General features: G+C 39.3%; 4 protein-coding genes across 4 annotated transcripts; 2 read left to right on the forward strand and 2 right to left on the reverse strand.

Moving 5' to 3' along the window:
* Positions 1 to 1,315: 1,315 nt before the first annotated feature.
* Positions 1,316 to 2,662, forward strand: L201_004963 (uncharacterized protein; the record flags this gene model as incomplete). The annotated part of the gene is made up of 5 exons (XM_066220699.1): positions 1,316 to 1,449; positions 1,538 to 1,763; positions 1,858 to 1,937; positions 2,049 to 2,184; positions 2,276 to 2,662. The coding sequence occupies 5 exons, from the start codon at positions 1,316 to 1,318 to the stop codon at positions 2,660 to 2,662; spliced, it is 963 nt and encodes a 320-aa protein (XP_066076796.1).
* Positions 2,663 to 3,156: 494 nt separating this feature from the next.
* On the reverse strand, positions 3,157 to 10,388 carry L201_004964 (uncharacterized protein; the record flags this gene model as incomplete). The annotated part of the gene is made up of 17 exons (XM_066220700.1): positions 3,157 to 3,428; positions 3,510 to 3,628; positions 3,690 to 3,968; positions 4,030 to 4,276; positions 4,345 to 4,471; positions 4,539 to 4,678; positions 4,736 to 4,932; positions 4,985 to 5,070; positions 5,129 to 5,244; positions 5,320 to 5,443; positions 5,523 to 5,714; positions 5,818 to 7,562; positions 7,613 to 7,741; positions 7,794 to 7,938; positions 7,994 to 8,071; positions 8,128 to 8,438; positions 8,495 to 10,388. The coding sequence occupies 17 exons, from the start codon at positions 10,386 to 10,388 to the stop codon at positions 3,157 to 3,159; spliced, it is 6,201 nt and encodes a 2,066-aa protein (XP_066076797.1).
* A 589-nt stretch (positions 10,389 to 10,977) lies between these two features.
* Positions 10,978 to 14,343, forward strand: L201_004965 (AdoMet-dependent rRNA methyltransferase SPB1; the record flags this gene model as incomplete). The annotated part of the gene is made up of 8 exons (XM_066220701.1): positions 10,978 to 11,069; positions 11,153 to 11,623; positions 11,739 to 12,137; positions 12,204 to 12,414; positions 12,489 to 13,448; positions 13,529 to 13,637; positions 13,708 to 14,225; positions 14,299 to 14,343. 8 exons carry the CDS (start codon positions 10,978 to 10,980, stop codon positions 14,341 to 14,343), a joined length of 2,805 nt encoding a protein of 934 aa, XP_066076798.1.
* Positions 14,344 to 14,609: 266 nt separating this feature from the next.
* On the reverse strand, positions 14,610 to 18,036 carry L201_004966 (uncharacterized protein; the record flags this gene model as incomplete). The annotated part of the gene is made up of 13 exons (XM_066220702.1): positions 14,610 to 15,400; positions 15,458 to 15,485; positions 15,550 to 15,653; positions 15,744 to 15,906; positions 15,972 to 15,991; positions 16,050 to 16,217; positions 16,286 to 16,377; positions 16,443 to 16,706; positions 16,783 to 16,917; positions 16,979 to 17,126; positions 17,216 to 17,499; positions 17,560 to 17,642; positions 17,704 to 18,036. The coding sequence occupies 13 exons, from the start codon at positions 18,034 to 18,036 to the stop codon at positions 14,610 to 14,612; spliced, it is 2,613 nt and encodes an 870-aa protein (XP_066076799.1).
* Positions 18,037 to 18,850: the final 814 nt, after the last annotated feature.

Here is an 18,850-nt window from a genome sequence, read left to right on the forward strand (position 1 = left end):
AATGCAGATGGATAACGGTATAGAGGAACAAGGGAATAGTCAAGGTTAAATGTGTGACACCTTTTATGCAAATCTGCAATTTGAATGAACAGCTGGTCTAAACCGGTTGATGATATGAAAAGAGAGCTTGGTTATACAATATCCATTCAGCCCCTAATTCTTGAAGTACGATATGCGAGAAAAGCTAAATGTGGAAAGAGGAGGAAAACAAAAGAAGTCATAACTAAAGTTTAGGTTGGACCGACATCATGTTAGTGAAGGACTTTTGAGCAGCGATGAAGGCAGCGGTCAGTACCGCTTGTGACATAGTATAGTCATTTATCGCCACATTCAGAAACGCCGCGTTAGAAAAGGGTCACATAAAGACAGACAGAGGTAAAGTAATCAGCTTTTCAATCATTCGTACTGACTTTCATAAGAATGCTTATCGCGATCATCAACGCTGAGGATGGTTGAGACAAAAGTGCTATGCCATGGTAGGATGAGAATGACAACGGTTTCAGACCCAGGCTGAACAGTGCACAAGCTGGGTACTGACCGCCCTGATGAGCTTGACACAGTTTCCTTCACCGTCATAGCGATACGAGCTCATATCTGATGCTAGGTCATGGCAAATAGAACAAGTCAAGATGCCGCAGATTGCCGCACAAACAGATGATACACACAAAGGGCCCAAAGTAACAGACACAGTAGGTGGCAGCTTACATCAATTCGGTCAAACAGGATCAGCTGTCATATCAGATTCTTGTAGCTTGTTGCGCATCACATCTGGCAGATAGAACATTGTACTGGCTCGGAAGGACAATCAGTCGACTGACAAGCTACATGCATATCTTACTCATAAAGCTTGACTTTAAGCGAGACGATCGATTTATAAATAGCAACAGAATATCAATATGCCCATCTTGGCTTTGACCGGCCGTTAGCGTGAACTATCGCTTAAATCGCCAATCAATGCATTTTCACGCATCTGGACATAAATTGTTTAACATCTTTCGGGAAAAGTCAAAATAATTCATTTTTCCTAATGTCATCATGATAATTTTACTGATCACACGATAAAGTTCACATCGGACCACCTTCGTTGTTCCTTCTTATGAAGGTGAGGAGATCAAATCACCCATGAAATTGCCTGTAATCTGAATCGCCTTCATATATATGTCTATACATCGTTGTGTATTAGCGGACTGGGAACACGCAAAAAGATCGTATTCACTCATCAGCCACTGGTCTGGCGATCAACCTTATTCAAGATAGAAAATCTAGTGAATCTATACAATAAAAGGAAAAGGAGAATTATCGTCAGGAATTCAAGATGAAAGAAAGGAAAGGTGTTGAAAATGCTTTAGCTACAATTGGAGCTGTAATGTGGATGGTACAGATCATACCTCAAATTGTCAAATCACATCGATCCAAGTCCACCACAGGTTTATCAGCAGGTCTGATGCTGTAAGTGCAAAGTTTACATTTTTGATATCATGTATTCGTTATGTATGGACCAAATTGACCATACCATAATCTCATGCCTCTCTGATAGGATATGGGCACTAGCATCGGTTTTTTTAGGTGCATATTTAGTTACACAGAGATTATCTATACCATTACAGGTACAACCTCAAGCTTTTGGTATATTAGCAGCTATTTCAACTGCACAAATATTTTACTATTCTCATGGATGGTCAAAAAGGAATACAATATTATTCTTCGTTATTTTTTGTTTGGTGGGTGGTGGGTTTGAAGTCGGTAGTGTATATGCCTTATGGGTGAGTGATCATTTTGCTTTTTCATAGTATACACATTCCCATCATAGCAAAGACCTATATGTTAACGATTAATATACATGAAACCTTTGAACAGGCTGGTGAAGATAACGGTGTCAATTGGCCGATTCAGATGTATGGATATATATCTGCAGTTTTACTAGCGGTAGCTTTAGCGTGAGTATCATTTTAATCGTATTGCGTGATTATCGAATCTGTCAATGGAAAATTTGCTACGGCTAACCTGGATCTTTCCGTTTTCTGTAACAAAAAAAACAACGCTTTCAGTCCTCAATATTATGAAATTTGGAAATTTAAAGAAGTTTTAGGAATTTCAATGACTTTTTTAATTGTTGATACTTTAGGTGGTGTCTTTTCATTATCAAGTTTATTTTGCAGAGCAAAATTAGATATTGCTGGATTAGTAAGTTTTGATCAACCTCGACTTTTCCCATGCGAAATTCAGGGAATAAGTTTTACTAATTCTGCTTATTTACTAATATCATTATCATTAGGTATCATACGCGTTGGTAGTAGTTTTAGATAGTATAGTGATAATCTTAGCATTAATTCTAAATCCTTTAGCAAGAAGAAGAAGAAAGAGGGAAGGTAAACCTGAAAATATACATGAAAATAGCTTGGAATCGATTGAAAATGGTTTAGGAGTGGTTCCTTCTCATCCAGAACAACAGATTACTAAATACCAAAATCCACCTACAGCGACAGGTGATGGGATGGGTGAAGGTTTAGGTAAATCCGTATCAAGAGAAAGAGAGGAACAGAGAGAGATATCTGGAGAAAAACAAGTCAGAACTGAAGATACGAATAATCCATCCCAAACTCAGGTATATATTACTAATAATGAAACCAGAACTCAAAACGAAACGAGAAATTTGATGTAATAAAGTTTACTCGTATATAGTCTAGAAAGAACGAGAATACTTGAAGTCTAGGATCAAATCGTTACCATCTATTCCTTGACTACCATGGGAATTGGCAAATTCATATCATATACGGCATATATATTCATATAGATCAATTAGATGGGGTACTGTCAGTTGTTTGGCAAAGCTATCATTGTATCATTGTACTTTTAGCATATCTCATTGTTCATGTATTCATAATGTCTATAAAAACGCGTGAATACTCAAGTGACTTTGAGCCAAAACCTCATGAAAATGTCGTTAATCTATACTAAATTATTTCATGACCCCAAATTAAAAAGAAAAGAGAATTGTCCGTTTATCTATATTACCTTTCCTTTCAACTACTTGATTATCTCTTCTACTTCCGTTCCGTTTCTAAGCTTGACTGAAAACTATGAAGCGTAGAATTCTAAATGAATAGTCACATATTGTTAGTATTGTCCCCGATAAAATCGCAAACTAATAGCAGATTACCACTCACTCTTGTTTATTTGATGAATCAGCATATTCAAAGCAAAAGCAGCTTGACCATCAAACATATCTAATCTTTCTTTATTTTCATATTGTGCACTTAATAAATCTTCCATTCTAATTTCATCTTCTCCCATTATACCGCCTCCTCCTCCGACTGAGGAAGGACAGGATAATTCTAATTTGAATGTACCTACTTCGTTTGACCCAATCACAATATATAATTTATCGAATTGTCTAGGTGAAAACTGATTGACGGATAGTAATATCCCTAATGAACCAGTTTATCAGTTAGCATTGATCACAGTGTTAAGGTATTTCTATCAATCAGTGCATATGCATCGCAACTCACGTTTTTCATATAAATCTGCTGCCGTATACTTATAACTACCAAATTTGGCTTGTTTACCTTGTCTTTCTTGACTCTTTTGATGTCTATACTGTTTACTCATAAACATCGGTTTCTTTTTACTGTTTTCATGAAAACTGGAATTAGCTCGAGCTCATTTAGCTTTCTCCTATCGACACACACCCTTTAGCTTGCAATTCAGCCATTGCGCCATCAATGTAATCATGATAAGTTTTGATTTGACCTTCAAAGTCTATTTTCTTCTTTGTCATATCTTCAAATGCTTTAACCATACCATTCAAATTATCTTTTCTCATCTTTCTCAAATGATGCTTTTGTCTAATATCTGATGTTATTGAAACTAATAATCCTTGTAAATTGTCTTCACGTGATAATTTACCTGATCTTTCTAGTTTCATGCAGAATTCGATGGCTCGAGATTTGACCTCATGGAACGGTAAGCTATAATAACAACATCGTCAGTAACGTTTGACGACTCATCGCGACCATGCAGATTACTCACGATCGAATACTTTCGATTTGATACATCTGCTCAGCAGGAGTAGGCGGTAAACCATGTTTAGCTAATCTAGCATTCTCTAGTGCTATATCACGATGAACTTCCTCAATCCACATTTGTTCATGTATTTCTTCGGGTCGAGTGACTAAGACATCATATAATGTTTTACCAGTTTGAACCCGCAAAACAGCTAAGACGTGTCGTTTGGCTTGAACCCAATCCGCTTTTTCGATTGCGTTGGGGTCACCAGCTATACATATGCACAGCATTTCAGCTAATGACCTCGACATATAGGCGAACAGCCGATTAGCTACTCACGCTGAGGCCCAGCAAGTCGGTTGGTTAATCTCAAGCTGACGGTGTTTTTGCTTTTATCGTAATCAATAGGTGGGCCTTCCAATTCACGCAAGATGCCTTGAATAGGATCATTCTTATTTCCAGCGGTCTAAGAGAAACACAATCAGTTCAAGTGCTTAGCTATGACACCAAGCCAATTGTAGCAGCTGGCTCACGATGACAGGTATATTCTGTATAAGAGCGCTCAAAGTTCCATATATATCGCTTCTGGTGATTTTGATAGGCTTAGCTTCGATAGTAGATTCGAACAACTCGTGAGCATGGAATTGTCCTTCAGCATGTTCAACATCGGCAACTACAACAATCAAAGGTCAGCTAATGCGTTACAACGGCATCATGGCGCCTAGCTTACCATCTAATATCCATTCTCTGAAAGGCATGGCGGAAGCGTTGATGAATGCGTCTAACGGGGTTCGCACCAATCTTTGATCTGGAGTATCGGTATACTGTTGTCCAGCAACATGAGTTGCCAAATTGGCGATTTCGGCCAGGTTGCGTCTTTCTTGTGGTCCGACTCCATCGGGAGCGAGGCCATATTGTTCGGGTGCACTATGGCATAGCTTGTCAGCATTCATCGACAAACATGTATGGCAGAGCTTACATGATAGCTGGAAGAATGAAAGGTAAAACCACAGTTCTGGCGACTACCGGAACAAGCTCTTCATCTGTGGCGTCAGGGAATTTGGTCTGTTCGAGGGGAATATCAGTTACTGGCTCGATATGGGTCAAAACGATTATAACTGACCTGAAGAGCAAGTAAAGCTTCTCTGGCTAATAACCTAATAGTATAGGGTAATCGAGCATGAGTCTCCACCAAGCCAGTTATCAGGAATTCTGTCAAAGCTCTTAACTCTTGGAGATCTGTTCAATTTCGAAAGTTCAGCTCATTTTTCCCAAAGAGACTGCTTGAAAACGTCAGCTGGATGAAGCACTTACTTCTGATGAATATCGCTCTGGCTGTGGCATTCTCTTGTAGGATTTGATCCGCATTCCTATCTCTTGGCAATTGTGACGGTACACCGGTTTGAGTTTCCTCAGCATTGATGACACTTTGGTAAATCTGATGTGCAAAGTCAGCGACTGTCGCTGTTATATGATATTGCATATGTTGAGGCGACGACGATAAATTCGCAGCTTACCTTTACAGGATCAGTACACAAATCCAAATCTGGTGCTCCAACAATTCGCATGATATGGTCATACAGAACATCTTGGATATAAGGAGTAAGAGAAGGTTTGATATATTGAGCGGCCACTGAAATGATGGCGAATCGTGAATGAGCCAAATCATGTAATGTTGGCGCAAGGAGGATTTCTTCGTGAACAGAGAGCTAATTAGAAAAAATAATGCCATATGTCAGTTCAAGGCTCCAATGCGAACGATCAAGGCAAAAGAAGATACTATCAAAGTGGATGGGAAAGACAAAAACATACCTGAAGTAATTTATGGAATAGATATTCCTCTCTTCTCTCATGACCAAAAGCAAATAGAATCATCGTAACAGCTTCTAATAACCTTTTTTCTCTTTCCAATTTCTCTTCTTCTTTCTCATCTAATGATTGGGAAGAATTGAAAAATCTCAATAATCTTGAAATATATTCAGGTTTAGTTTGTAACATGAAAAACAATTGTTCATATAATTCTAATTTTCTGTGGATTTTCCTATCTAAAGAAATTCCACTTAAATTCGAAAATGGATCACCATTATTCAAAGGTGAATTATAATTATTTTGATCGTTCGATGATCTATTCTTAGCTCTAGCTAATTCTTGGAAAGACATTTTATTATTGATAATCAATGCAATTTTTGTATCTAATTCTTTGACTTCGGTTTCTAATCCTTGATTTTCTCTAATCAAATCAACTACTTGACCACGTAAAGCTTCAATTCTAACTTGATCAGCAAAATCAGATTCTGTATCATCTAATAAATGCATATAATTCTGTATTGTTGGAACATCAACATCATATCCTGTAACGAGTTTATCATACATTTGTCGTTGAACTCTTCCTCGCCACAATGATTGAATCTTCACTACTTTGTCGACATTTCGATGAATATAGCTTGAATGAATATATAATCTTCTTCTGGCTAAGAATCCTCTTATGAGGGATTGTAAGAATACCAAAGCGCCAAGAGTTCTAGGCTCGTGTAGATAATCTCTCCATTCTCGGTATTCCTGTCGAGCCAAATATCCTCTCGCGACAGCTTGGAAACCGATAACATCAGGTTGGACGAATTCTAACTTTTTCTTCTGTTCAGTATTTTGCTTTTTGGCTAATCTAGTTCGTAAGAATGCTTGAAGCCCTCCAACAGATCCAGCCACTTCGACTTTGGCTAAGGCTTTTTGCATATTTTTGTGAGCCTGTTTAGCTAGTCTTCCTCTAGCTATAGCTTGAAGAGATGATATGGCAGGTGAGACTTGTTGTAAAGTAGATGCGAAGGTTCGCTTCTTCTGACGAGCAAGAACACCTCGACAAACAGCTTGAATGGCTACAACGTAATCAGTTGCATCGTCCATCTTTTGTTCCTGAGCCTTGATTCGTCGTCGTACCATGGCACCACGAAGTTGACTTTGTAAAGACGTGAAAGTAGCAACTTGACCGTTAATAACTTTCTGTTGTTTGGCAGCCACTTGACGTTGAAGTTTACCACGTAAAGCTGCTTGAAATGTCGATACAGACTGAATGACCTCCGGATGAGTTAAATTTCGTCTGTATGTCTGGCGGCCAGATCGAGCTAAATGTCCGCGACATTGTGCTTGAAGGCCGACAATACCTCTGATGGATTTGTCTAATCTGTTTTGCTCGTGAGATCGCCTTATCCTTACAAGCATACCTCTAGCTTGAGCTTGCACACCGACCATTGATCGTTCGGAAGCGTTGACTGAGTTGACTTTGGTGTCAAAGACAAATCTTTGTCTCGCAGTATGACCTCGAGCAACAGCTTGGAATGCTTGAGCAAATCCGTGAAGTCGATTTCGCTCTGCTCGTTCCGCTTTCATACCTTGACGGACAAGAGATGCTCTGGCTCTGGCTTGAAGGCGGACTATTATAGGTTCGGCGAGTTCCAATTGTGCATGGGTCCTGGATACTCGCATCCGTGCCAGCCTACCTCGAAGATGTCGCTGAAGATCAATGATAGAGGGTTCACATTCCAGAAGCAATCGATCTCGCACTAGGGGGTATATGAGCGTCTAGACAATATAGCATCTATGATCAACTTACTCTCATCTTCGGTTTCTTGGGGCTCTTCCGGTTCCCAACTAGCTTCTTTGGCTAACGAGTTACCAGCATCACCGAAATTGGGCATAGCTACACCTTGAAGGCCTTTCGAGGTGGCATTCAATTGATCGTCTGCAGAATCGATCAGTATTGGAACCTTTCAAGCAACACTGCACAAACTTACCTGTAAATTCGAACTGTCCTACTAAATTACCGATTCTCTCGGCTCGACCAAGTCGAGCAAGTAAATGACTGAGAATATGTATGCAGAAGATGACTTTCGGTATATTTTTCTTGTTATATAGATCAGTTAATTCGAATATGAAAGTCTAAACGGGTATACGAATCAGCTGCGAACCCAATGAAAATACATTGCTGCCTCACTTCTGGCATTCCCACATTTCTGACAAAGTTCAGGAAGTAATTGATATTATCTGACTGTTTATAACGATGTTTTGATTCCTGAGATGCAGACAAATTAGCTTTCGCCCTTCGCGTAGGTAAAAGTAAACACTTACTGTCCAAATCCTTTTCACTACAGCCTCTCCTTCATATACTCTGGATAATTTAGCTAAGACCACACCATCTCTCAAACCCTCCTCCATTTCCGTTACACCAAAAGGTAATTCTTCCTCTAAACAACCTTCGATCCATTGTTGAGCTTCACCAACGTGACACAAGTATTCATAAGCAGCTATAGCATGTCTGTGTTTATCCATCCAATTGGTTTGCGCTAATCTTCTCGAAGGTAAAGGAGCTGGTGCAACTGATGCCGAAGATGCTGAAGGCGGAAGTCTGGATTTGGTCAATCGCATTCGATTTGACATTCCTGAAGTCGCGCATATTAGCTGATATTTTATGAAATGAACGTAAGTCGCAACTCACCTATCACACCATCGTCTTCCTCATTATTCTTGACTCTAGCTGGCATACTTCCCACAGCGCTCATCAAACCTTTCATTTCCTCACCACTTAATTCAGGTCGAGGTGATATTGGTCCAATAGGATTTGTAATAGTTGATTTGGGTGTGTAAGGCATATAAGCTGATCGTCTTTTAGATGACGGTGTAGAAGGAACCGAAGGCACTGAAGGGACAGAAGGAAGCTGATTCTGCGAGGTTGAAGGTACAAGGATTTCGAGAGACTTCTTATTTTTCATGTTGGTAGTGGGCGTAGCAATTGGTTTGGACTCAGACTTCGTCTCTTTAACGGATGCCGGAGGGGTATTCTCGACTTCTACTTCATTGTCAGCTTTGGATATTTCTGAGCTTCTACCGAGAGCTGAAGGTATTCTTCGTCCTTCCGATGGACCTTTAGAATGACCCTTTGAACCATCCTCTTCCCAGCCTTCACCACCGGAAGCAATTCTAGGCAGATGTCTACCTAGTCTTCTTCGATCCGTTTTACTTATAGATCCGTATTTATCTTTGCCTGCTGTAGAAGGTGGATTTGTACCATTTTCTATGGGTGCGGCAGATGAAGCGGAAAGGCCAGATGGGATATATCGCGAGGAAGATGTAGCGGTTGGAGCAGTTACTATAGACCTATATGCTGATCTAGATAAGGTCGAATTGCCGGTATGATCAGCGGTTAAAGGAGTTGTAGCATAGGCCATGGTTCTTGATGACGAGGTTGAAGAAGGGGCGGTAGCATTTTCTGTTGATGTTGGTGGACTAAAGAGATCTGCAAATGGCGACGATTTCATAGGAGGAGTGCCTCCGAGTTCAGAAGGAATCTCTGGTTTTGGTGTAGGTTTTGGCTCTTCAGCTGCACCTGGCGTAGCAGCGGCTCCCCCTTTAGCTTTTTCTCTAGCTTCCCTCCTTCTCAGTGCGTTGGCTTTTGCAATTGCTAGTCTCTCTTCTACTGATTGACCTCTGACAGAAGGTGCAGTACTTTCTCCAGTTGGATTGGGAGAGATCATTGAAGTATGAGAGGAAACAGAAGGGGATGTTGGTCTATCGAAAGTAGCTGAGGTCGCTGAAGGTGGTGGAGCAGATCCAGCAGATCCATTTGACGTTGTTGAAGGTATTCTAGCGGAGTCGAAGTTACTCGCTCCATATACTGTAGCTCTTTTCGCTGCCCTTTGAGCCATAAAAGCACTTCTATATTTACTGGCTCCGCCATCTGTTACTGCACTATCGTTGGTAGCTGATGTCACTACGGAAGAACCTGTTTGATCGGGTATCATGGGAGCACTTGAAGCTTGAGAGAAAGTTCTAGCTACAGAAGGTGTTGACTCGGTGGAGGGAACAGTCGGAGATGTCGGTAATGGTGGTGAAAAAGCTGAACTTCTGATTGAACGAGGGGTAGACGAATTGGTATCATCATGATTATTGTTAAGTTGATCAATTTTAGCTTGCCATTGATTTCTAACAAGATCAACAGATTTGCTACTCTTTGCATGACCTGGTCTACCTCCCATACCAAATCCTAAACCTACTCCTCTACCTGACCCTGACCTAGCTCTACCTATATCTTCAGCTCCTGATGAAGTTGTTGGAGGTGAGCCATTATCAATTACCATCCTAGCTACAGCTTTTCTGATTGGTGTAGAAGGTGAAGAAGGTCTTCCATCGTTTTCTGCCATAGAAGCTAGCGAAGTATACGCTGAAGAAGAAGACAGTGAATTTGGGGTATGTCTTGAACCTGCACCATGTCTATCAGGTGTACGATTATTAAGAATTCTAGTCTGATATGAAAATATACTTGGTGATCTACCTAAACCTGATGATGAACGAGGTGGCGATACCTCGGTAGGGTGATCCGAATCACCGGACATTATCGTTGTTGTTGAATGTTGTCGTTAAAGGTTTTGTAGATTGAAATTATTACTGAATTGTCGTTTGCTGATTATGTTGTTGTTGTTGTTGTTGTTATTGTTGTTATTGTTTTGGTGAAGTTGGTCATCGTACTCTTCTGAAAGCTTGACGAAAGGTATATGTGTTTAGAATGGGATATCAGTCAGACATAATCGAGAGTTGCTTGAGGTCATCACCAGAGATGTAGGGGTGGATAGATATATGATGTTGATGAAGAAGGCCCAAGCGTTGAATGATTACTCGTTTCTCCTGTTTGTCCCATGCATGTTTTGACTTTATTTTCCTTTTGACGCGTAACAAAAGATGATTACGTATTAAATGTATACAAACCTGAAACGCAGTACTAATAGAATCCTCGGTTAAGGCACTCCCAGACGGAGATACCAACTAACTCCTCGTGTTGTTTTAATTTCTGAATTTTCAAGATTTTATCATTTTGTGGTATTGGCCACCGTTGTGGTGCAGGTTCTTCTTATCACTTAATCTGCTAATTAGCTTTTTCATTCTTGACCATCGTACTCTTACCTTTAGCCCCGAACACCTGTCAAGATGGGTAAACACGATAAGAAAACAGGTAAAGGTCGTTTGGATAAGTTCTATAGACTTGCCAAAGAACAAGGTTATAGAGCTCGTTCCGCTTTGTAAGTTTTATCGTTCAATTATTTAAGCTGGCCATGATTCCCCAATCAAGATGATATGCTGATAAGAGATTATGGTGATATAGCAAATTAGTACATTTGAATCGAAAATATGATTTACTATCAAAATCAAAATGTGTTATTGATTTATGTGCTGCACCTGGTGGTTGGTTACAAGTTGCAGAAAAATATATGCCTAAAGGTTCATTAATTATTGGTGTCGATTTAAATGCAATCAAACCATTACCACATGTAACAACATTTGTTTCAGATATCACAACACCACATTGTAGACAAATGTTAAAACAACATATGCATGATTGGAAAGCTGATTTAGTCATGCATGATGGTGCTCCAAATGTTGGTTCAGCTTGGGTGCAAGATGCTTTCACTCAAAATGAATTAGTTTTACAATCTTTAAAATTAGCAACAGAATTTTTGATCAAAGGTGGTAATTTCGTAACAAAAGTTTTTAGATCACAAGATTATAATTCTTTAATGTGGGTTTTTGGTCAATTGTTCAAATCAGTGGAAGCTACAAAACCTCCTTCTTCCAGGTGAGTCGACGTTTTTCGCTTTCCTACAATTCAATCACATTTTGAACATCATCAAAACATATGTTGTCTGCTATACATTCGGAGATACTGATCACATTACTTTCATGATGTCCAGAAACGTATCTGCAGAAATTTTCGTTGTTTGTCGAGATTTCATTGCCCCTAAACACATTGATCCCAAATTCTTAGATCCTAAACATGTATTCAAAGACCTCGCACCACTCCCAACATCCATTACGGAACTTCCTGAAACAAATGGTGAAGCTTCAGTAGCAGCTACACAAGCTTCAACTTCGTCTGCTGCTGCTGCTGCGGCTAGATTAGCAGCTAACTCACATGCCCACTCGAACGTTTTCGCACCTGAAAAGAAAAGAAGACATAGAGATGGTTATGCTGAAGGGGATTATACTTTGTATCACACTGCAACGGCATCAGATTTCATAAAAGGGGTAGATCCAGTATTACTGTTAGGTGGTATGAACAGGATTACATTCGATTCAGACGAAGAGAAACAGTGAGTCGGATAAATCAGACAGTCCCACTGATGTGCTTGCAAGCTGATCATGATGTACGTTCATAGATGGCTCAAATCTCGTCATACAACATCCGATGTAGTAGCAAATTGTAGTGATCTCAAAGTACTTGGTAAAGGTGATTTCAAGGCTTTGATGAAATGGAGATTAGCAATCCGTTTAGAGATCGGTCTAGATGTTAAGGCAGATCCTACAGCAGATGCTACAGAAGAAGTCGTTGTTGAACCTATAGATGAGGAAGAGCAAATAACAGAAGATGTGAGTTTTTTTCTCCTGGTTTGCGACAAATAAGATCGTCCAATATGTACTGACAAAACATCTTCAATGTATAGTTGAAAAAACTTCAAGAAGCTAAATCTGCTAAAACGAAAAGAGAACGTAAAAGGGCTAATGAGAAAAAAGCTAAAGATTTACTTAAATTACAATTGAACATGACTGCACCTGAAGATTTAGATCATAATGATTTAGCATTAAAAGGTGAAGAAGAAATCTTTGATTTAGAAGAAGGTGAATTAGAAGCTAAAAGACAAGGAAAATCAACCAAAAAATCATTAGGAGATATTGTGAAAGATGCTGATGGAATGGACTTATCTGAATCGGAATCAGAATCAGAAGGTAATGATGAAGATGATGAAATTTTGGACTCTGATGAAGAAAGAGAAAGGAAAACAGCAATGTTAGAAGGTGAATTAGATGGATTATATGAAACATATAAAGAAAGGATGCAAGAAAGAGATACAAAATGGAAAGTTAAAAATGAAAGAAATAAAGATAAAAATTTTGATGCATGGCATGGTATAAAAGAAAATAAAGATTCAGATGATGAAGGAGGAGAGAAAGGAGAAGATGATGAATCTGATGTAGAAAGTGAAGAAGGTGGTTGGGATTTAGTTCAAGGTAAAAAAGCTATAGATGTTGATTCCGATTCTGATTCTGATTCAGATGAAGATGAAACTGAACAAGTTGAAAAAGCTATAAAACCCAAGAAGGTTAAGAAGAGTGCGGATTTCGATGGATTAACTTCTCAAGCTAAACCCAGAAAAAACACAGCTTTAGTGACTTCGTTGCAGGAAACTGAGAAACGAGCACAAATGAGTAGACAAGCTCAATTATGGTTTGATCAATCTGTTTTCAAGGGTATGCCTGATTTAGCCGCTCTGGATGGAGATGACGAAGATGAAGAGGACGAGGAGGATGAAAGCGAAGAGGATGTGGAGGACGGAGACGAGGAGGATGAGGACGTTGAAATGGAGTCCGAAGATGAAGGTAGTTCTACCTTACAGGATGAGCAGGTAAGTGAATGTTTTCAGATTTCCGTTAGATGCATACTCTCGTCAACAAAGCTGATCCTTCTGTCTCTGTTGAATTTCAGGATGATGACGATGACTTTGAGATTGTTGCTCGAGATGAGGAAGACGACGGTACAGGATGGGATGTTGATGACGAAGATCAAGATGAGGTCAAAAAGAAGATAATCAAAGGTGAGTATGACTTTGGAAAAAGAAATAGATAGATCATCGCTAATTATTCAATTCTTTTTGTAAAATATAGATAAAGGATTACTTACAGCTGAAGCAGTAACATTAGCAACACAATTAGTTAACCGAAAAATAACAGCATCACAATTAATTGATCAAGGATTTAATAAATTATCATCATTTAATAAAGATGGATTACCTACATGGTTTTTAGATGATGAATCAAAATATTATAAACCAAATATACCAATAACGAAAGAAGCTGTTGAAGCATTAAAAGCAAGACAACGTGCATTAGATGCTAGACCAATTAAAAAAATTGCAGAAGCTAAACAAAGAAAGAAATTCAAAGCTGTACAAAGAATGGAAAAAGCTAAAAAGAAAGCTGATGATGTTATGACTTCAGAAGAATTAGGTGATGCAGAAAAAGCAAGACAAGTTAGAAGAATGTTATCAAAAGCTGCAAGAGGTAAACAAAAAGCTGCAGATAAAAAAATCGTTGTTGCAAGAGGTGTAAATAGAGGTGTAAAAGGTAGACCAACAGGTGTTAAAGGAAAATATAAGATTGTTGATCCAAGAATGAGAAAAGAGGTGAGTCAATATATCATTATAATTATATATATATGGGTTGAATAATTAACTAATTATAAACTACAAAAAATAGGTACGAGCACTGAAACGAATCAAGAAAGCCAACAAGAAGCGATAGACGAATTCGTCACAGCTGGCCTCGAGATGCCGTGTTGCTTTGGTACAGTGCTTACTGCTGTGTTTACGAAAAGGATAGTATCGTCATTTGGGATTTATCTATATCTGTATGCATGTAATTTATAATAGATTGTCCATTATGATTATCCTGATATCCTTTTCTATGTTCCGCATCATTGCAAATCCTTTAAAGCCCTTCAGACAAAACATCATTCCATATAACGCCATTCCACATTTATTCTAATTCTGCTTGAGGAAAACAGCAGCTTATCCTTTCCAAGGTCTAATTTTCAATTTAGCTGAATGTTCACCATCATCATTACCTAAATCATAAGTCCAATAGCCCCATTGACCTTTAACAGATAATTTACCATGAGTGATTTCCAAAATCTCTAAATCAACTCTAGCAGGTCCATTACCTTTTACCCATTCTAGTACTCCTCCATCGCTATTTCCATTTTCATCTCCGATGGTTGAAGAAGGTTCACCTAAGATCCTAGTTTTGTTTGTATCCGTTATATTTGATATTACTTCTGAAGGTGAGGTTGTAGGAGATGACAAGTAATGTACATATGGTAAATAAATCTTGGTGTATCCTTCTTTTATCGATTTTGGATTTGCATTATTTTGATTTTGTACTTCTTGAATATGGTCAAATTCATTAGATGAAGTTCCATCACCGTCCTTATGTCGCACCTTATCGGTTTGATCATTGTTCTGATAATGTTTGTAGACCTTCTGCTCATCTAACCCTTGTATGATAATGTTCAGCGAGAATTCCCCATTTTTCATGTCAAAACTGAATTTATTGATTTTTGCCACACTTTCGATTGGATATGGTCTGCACCAACTTTGAATACCTCTCGCACCTAAATTGATCAAAGTGTTCAAATCTGGAGGATTAAGAATCAACAGCTCGTCATTTTCCTCCGAGCCTTCATTAGCAACTTCATCATATGAAATTAAAGATAGATCTTCCCCATTCCATCCATCTCCGTGTTCATGAGTTGATAACGGTTCGTATAACCACAATGTGTATGACAAGGCGTTGTGCCCATCTACCATGCGGCAAATCAGCATACATCTCATATGTAAGTTGAGGTCGCAAAGCTTACCGCAAGCGTTGAGAACTTGATCCATTGCCTGTTGGAGAATTGATAGTCAGTTAACTGTTTCTCACAGTGTTGCGAGAACATAGATTGCTTACCTTCGCCGGTTCTTTATAGTCTTTTCTGTGGGCTTTGCCCTTAGCCATACCAAATAATTTGGTGGTCTTCATATCCCAAGGCGTACCGATCTCCCCAATTATAGCTATATGGATGAATCCGCGCGATATTAGCCTTTCATTAGCAAGACTTCGACTGGTCAGATCAACCTCTTTGACACAGGTGCCAAACTTACTTGGATAACCACTGTCTTCATCGTCATTGGCTATACCTTCACTCTTGTGAGAATCGGATTTTAATTCGCCCAACTGATCTCGTAAGACATTTCTGATAGATTTCGTACCAAATTTGAGTGCTGAGAACATATTCGTTAGACCTCTCTGCAGGCCAACGGCATCCTAGTGATCCGATATTCTGTTAGCCTGTAATCTTTTGGTTAGGACCCGTTCGGTATAAGGCTTACTGCGTTGAACACATGTCTCCCTATGATCATTGTCAGCCATTGCATATTGATATGACACTCGCCCGATTTTCAGCTCACTTTTGTTTAATAATGTCAATCCATCATAGAAGTGAGAACTCAAAGCTATTCTACCTTGTTTCACATCTTCTGACAAATCAGGTGGTTCTTCAAATACAGGTGGATTGACAAATGAGATAGCGTTGGGATGAGATTGTCTGATACGTTTGAGGAAGTTGGTGTAATGAACTGATAGGTAGATGTGATTGTATGATTAGTTTTGATTATTTTCTCCAAAACTTTCATTCATAACTGACCTCTCCAGAATTCTTCAATGAAGTCAATTTCAGTCTTTCCGGGTGGTTTGAAATACTGAACTCTGAGTGCCGAACCTGTCTTTGGATCCCATCTATGCATAAATAGTAAAGTTAGCACAAATGAGAAAAGACAGTATACAGATTGGATTTAACTTACACCCCGTGACCCGCCCATACACAACCACCTTGACCATTTTCATCCCAGAAATCCCATTCTTCGCTCCATTTCCAACCCCATTTCTGTTCTGCTTCTCTGGCTTCCTCTCTAGACAACCAAACAGCTTTTCCTTCTGGCGGAGTTATTGATAGGGTCCCTCTTGACTTTTGTCCTGTAGATGTAAAATCACCCACTTCGATCCCATCTACTTTTTGCCCATTACCAAGTATGAATCCTTGTAGTGGGGTAGGACTCGGTCCTTTTCTGCAATGCAACGCAAAAGTATCGTTAGTAATCTAGCACTTAGAACGAAACTTGATTAGATTAATGAGAAATCTACTTGAAACTTTGTGACGGTGGACATTCGTTCAAGTCTGGAATACCTATAAGACCTTCTTGAGGTTCATTCATACTATCCCACCCGATCAAGCAATCATCCAATATATCTCGGGCATCTCGTAGACGATCAGCGAGACTATACGTGAAATTAGCATGGGAACTCTGATTGAAGGAAACCAGAGACATAAGACACTGACTGTCCGTATGCAGCTATAAAGTGTCGTTGTATCCAATCAGATGCAGGTATACCATCTATTTTACATTTTGGAGCGAATTTGTTACTTGCCCAAAACATCGTGAAACAATGTCTAGCAGCTAAACGATGTAGGTTTGTATTCCAGATCACTAAATGTGGGTGGTATTTTGTCAGCCCTCAGCAGATAAATCTTGTTAATATTGTATCATATGGATATGAAAGGTACAGTCGAACTTACTGTCAGGCCAGTCTTCCAATTTACCGTCCAAAACCGATTGAATACCTTCTTCACCTCCATAACCTTGTTTTGACCAGCATTGATGTACAACAGCAGAACCAGTTTGATGTATTCTTTCAGGCTTCAAGCCCAAGGCAACTAAAGCCCAATATGGTGCACCTGAACCTGAACAGAATCTTGAAAATACGTCTTGATGTGGTGAGATGAATACTCTCATTCCGTGTTCACGACATTTTCGTAGGATGGCAATCGTGTAATCGATATATGCTTCATCGTATTTCCCCCTAATTTCGAAGGATTCAGGTCAGAGTTACAATACGAACCAAGCAGCAGAAATAACTTACGGTCCAGCATGTTCTAAGGCTTCCCATACTACTAAGAATCTAGTAGTTGTGAATCCCCATGCTTTCAGTCTTCTGAGATGAACCTGTTCATCATCAGAATTCGATTAGCCAGATCTACCAATTAACGTGTAGCAGATTACTTACATCAGCCTCTTCCAGAGGAAAAGGTCTTCCTACGAACCATCCATCTCTACCACCTTCTTCAGCTTCACTATAAAACCTAACTTCCTCTTCTCCCAGATGACTTTCTTGTCCAGCTAAAATCCTTCTTTTCTGATCTCGTTCATTTCTCGTGACTTCGCTCAGATTTTGATACTCTGATAATGAGTTGGGTAAAGTAGGATTCTTCGATGTTGAGCAGATATTTACACCTCTCAATAACAAAGAGACGGGTGGTCCACCAGGTACAGAAGATGGTTTCAGGAAGTAGGAATGAGATGTATCGAGATGTGCTTGAGGTGATGCTGTAGATACCATGTTGAGATATTGTGAATACTGTACGCTAAAGAACGTTATCAACAGATGGATCAATCAAGTAACAATAACGATGAGGATAGATCTATAGATTCTATATTCTGTATGCGATGCTTTTAGAACTAGGTATCAGATGTATGGGAAATAACAACGATAATGATGCTCTGAAAGGTGATTTAATTAAATCAACAAAACATATTATCGACCATCGAAGAAGAACGATCGACTGCGGAGACCCCATGTTTTCTTAATCTGATCGGTATGACGTTATCAATGTTTTTGGGTAAATTATGTTTAAATCGAAGTACCTCTTATGCAATTAAGTCAAAGCAAAAATGGTTGAAATGCATAAATTGTACATTGCGGGTTTTGCAAAAGGACTGTATATAGCCTCGTGAAATGCTGAAAACTGACATAGATCGGCTAAACAGCAGTTCTAAAACAAAAGATTGTTCTTCATATTGTTTCAAGGAAACCATCAAAATGGCAAAAAGGTGCTCACAGGCGCGACAAGGTCCCACCAGAACACCTTCCGAGCGGTACTCAACATAGTATGGAATGATCCACAGCAGAATCAACTGCTGAAGATGCTATCAAAGAAGATTGGATCAGAATCTCTTAGTTCCATACATGAAGTGACTTGGGCCCTTGGTGTAATCAGCTTTGAACGACCCCATCGTGGTCATTCGTGATTACTGGTATTCGAACATACGATTGTATATCCGAACACTGGTCCGCTTGTCAGCCGTCACCTGTGCTTATACCATTAAGTCAGCCCGTTCTGGGATTAATCCTTGAGAAGACGACGAGTATCAAG

The sequence above is a fragment of the Kwoniella dendrophila genome, chromosome 6, assembly GCF_036810415.1.
Source record: "Kwoniella dendrophila CBS 6074 chromosome 6, complete sequence".
NCBI lineage: Eukaryota > Fungi > Basidiomycota > Tremellomycetes > Tremellales > Cryptococcaceae > Kwoniella > Kwoniella dendrophila.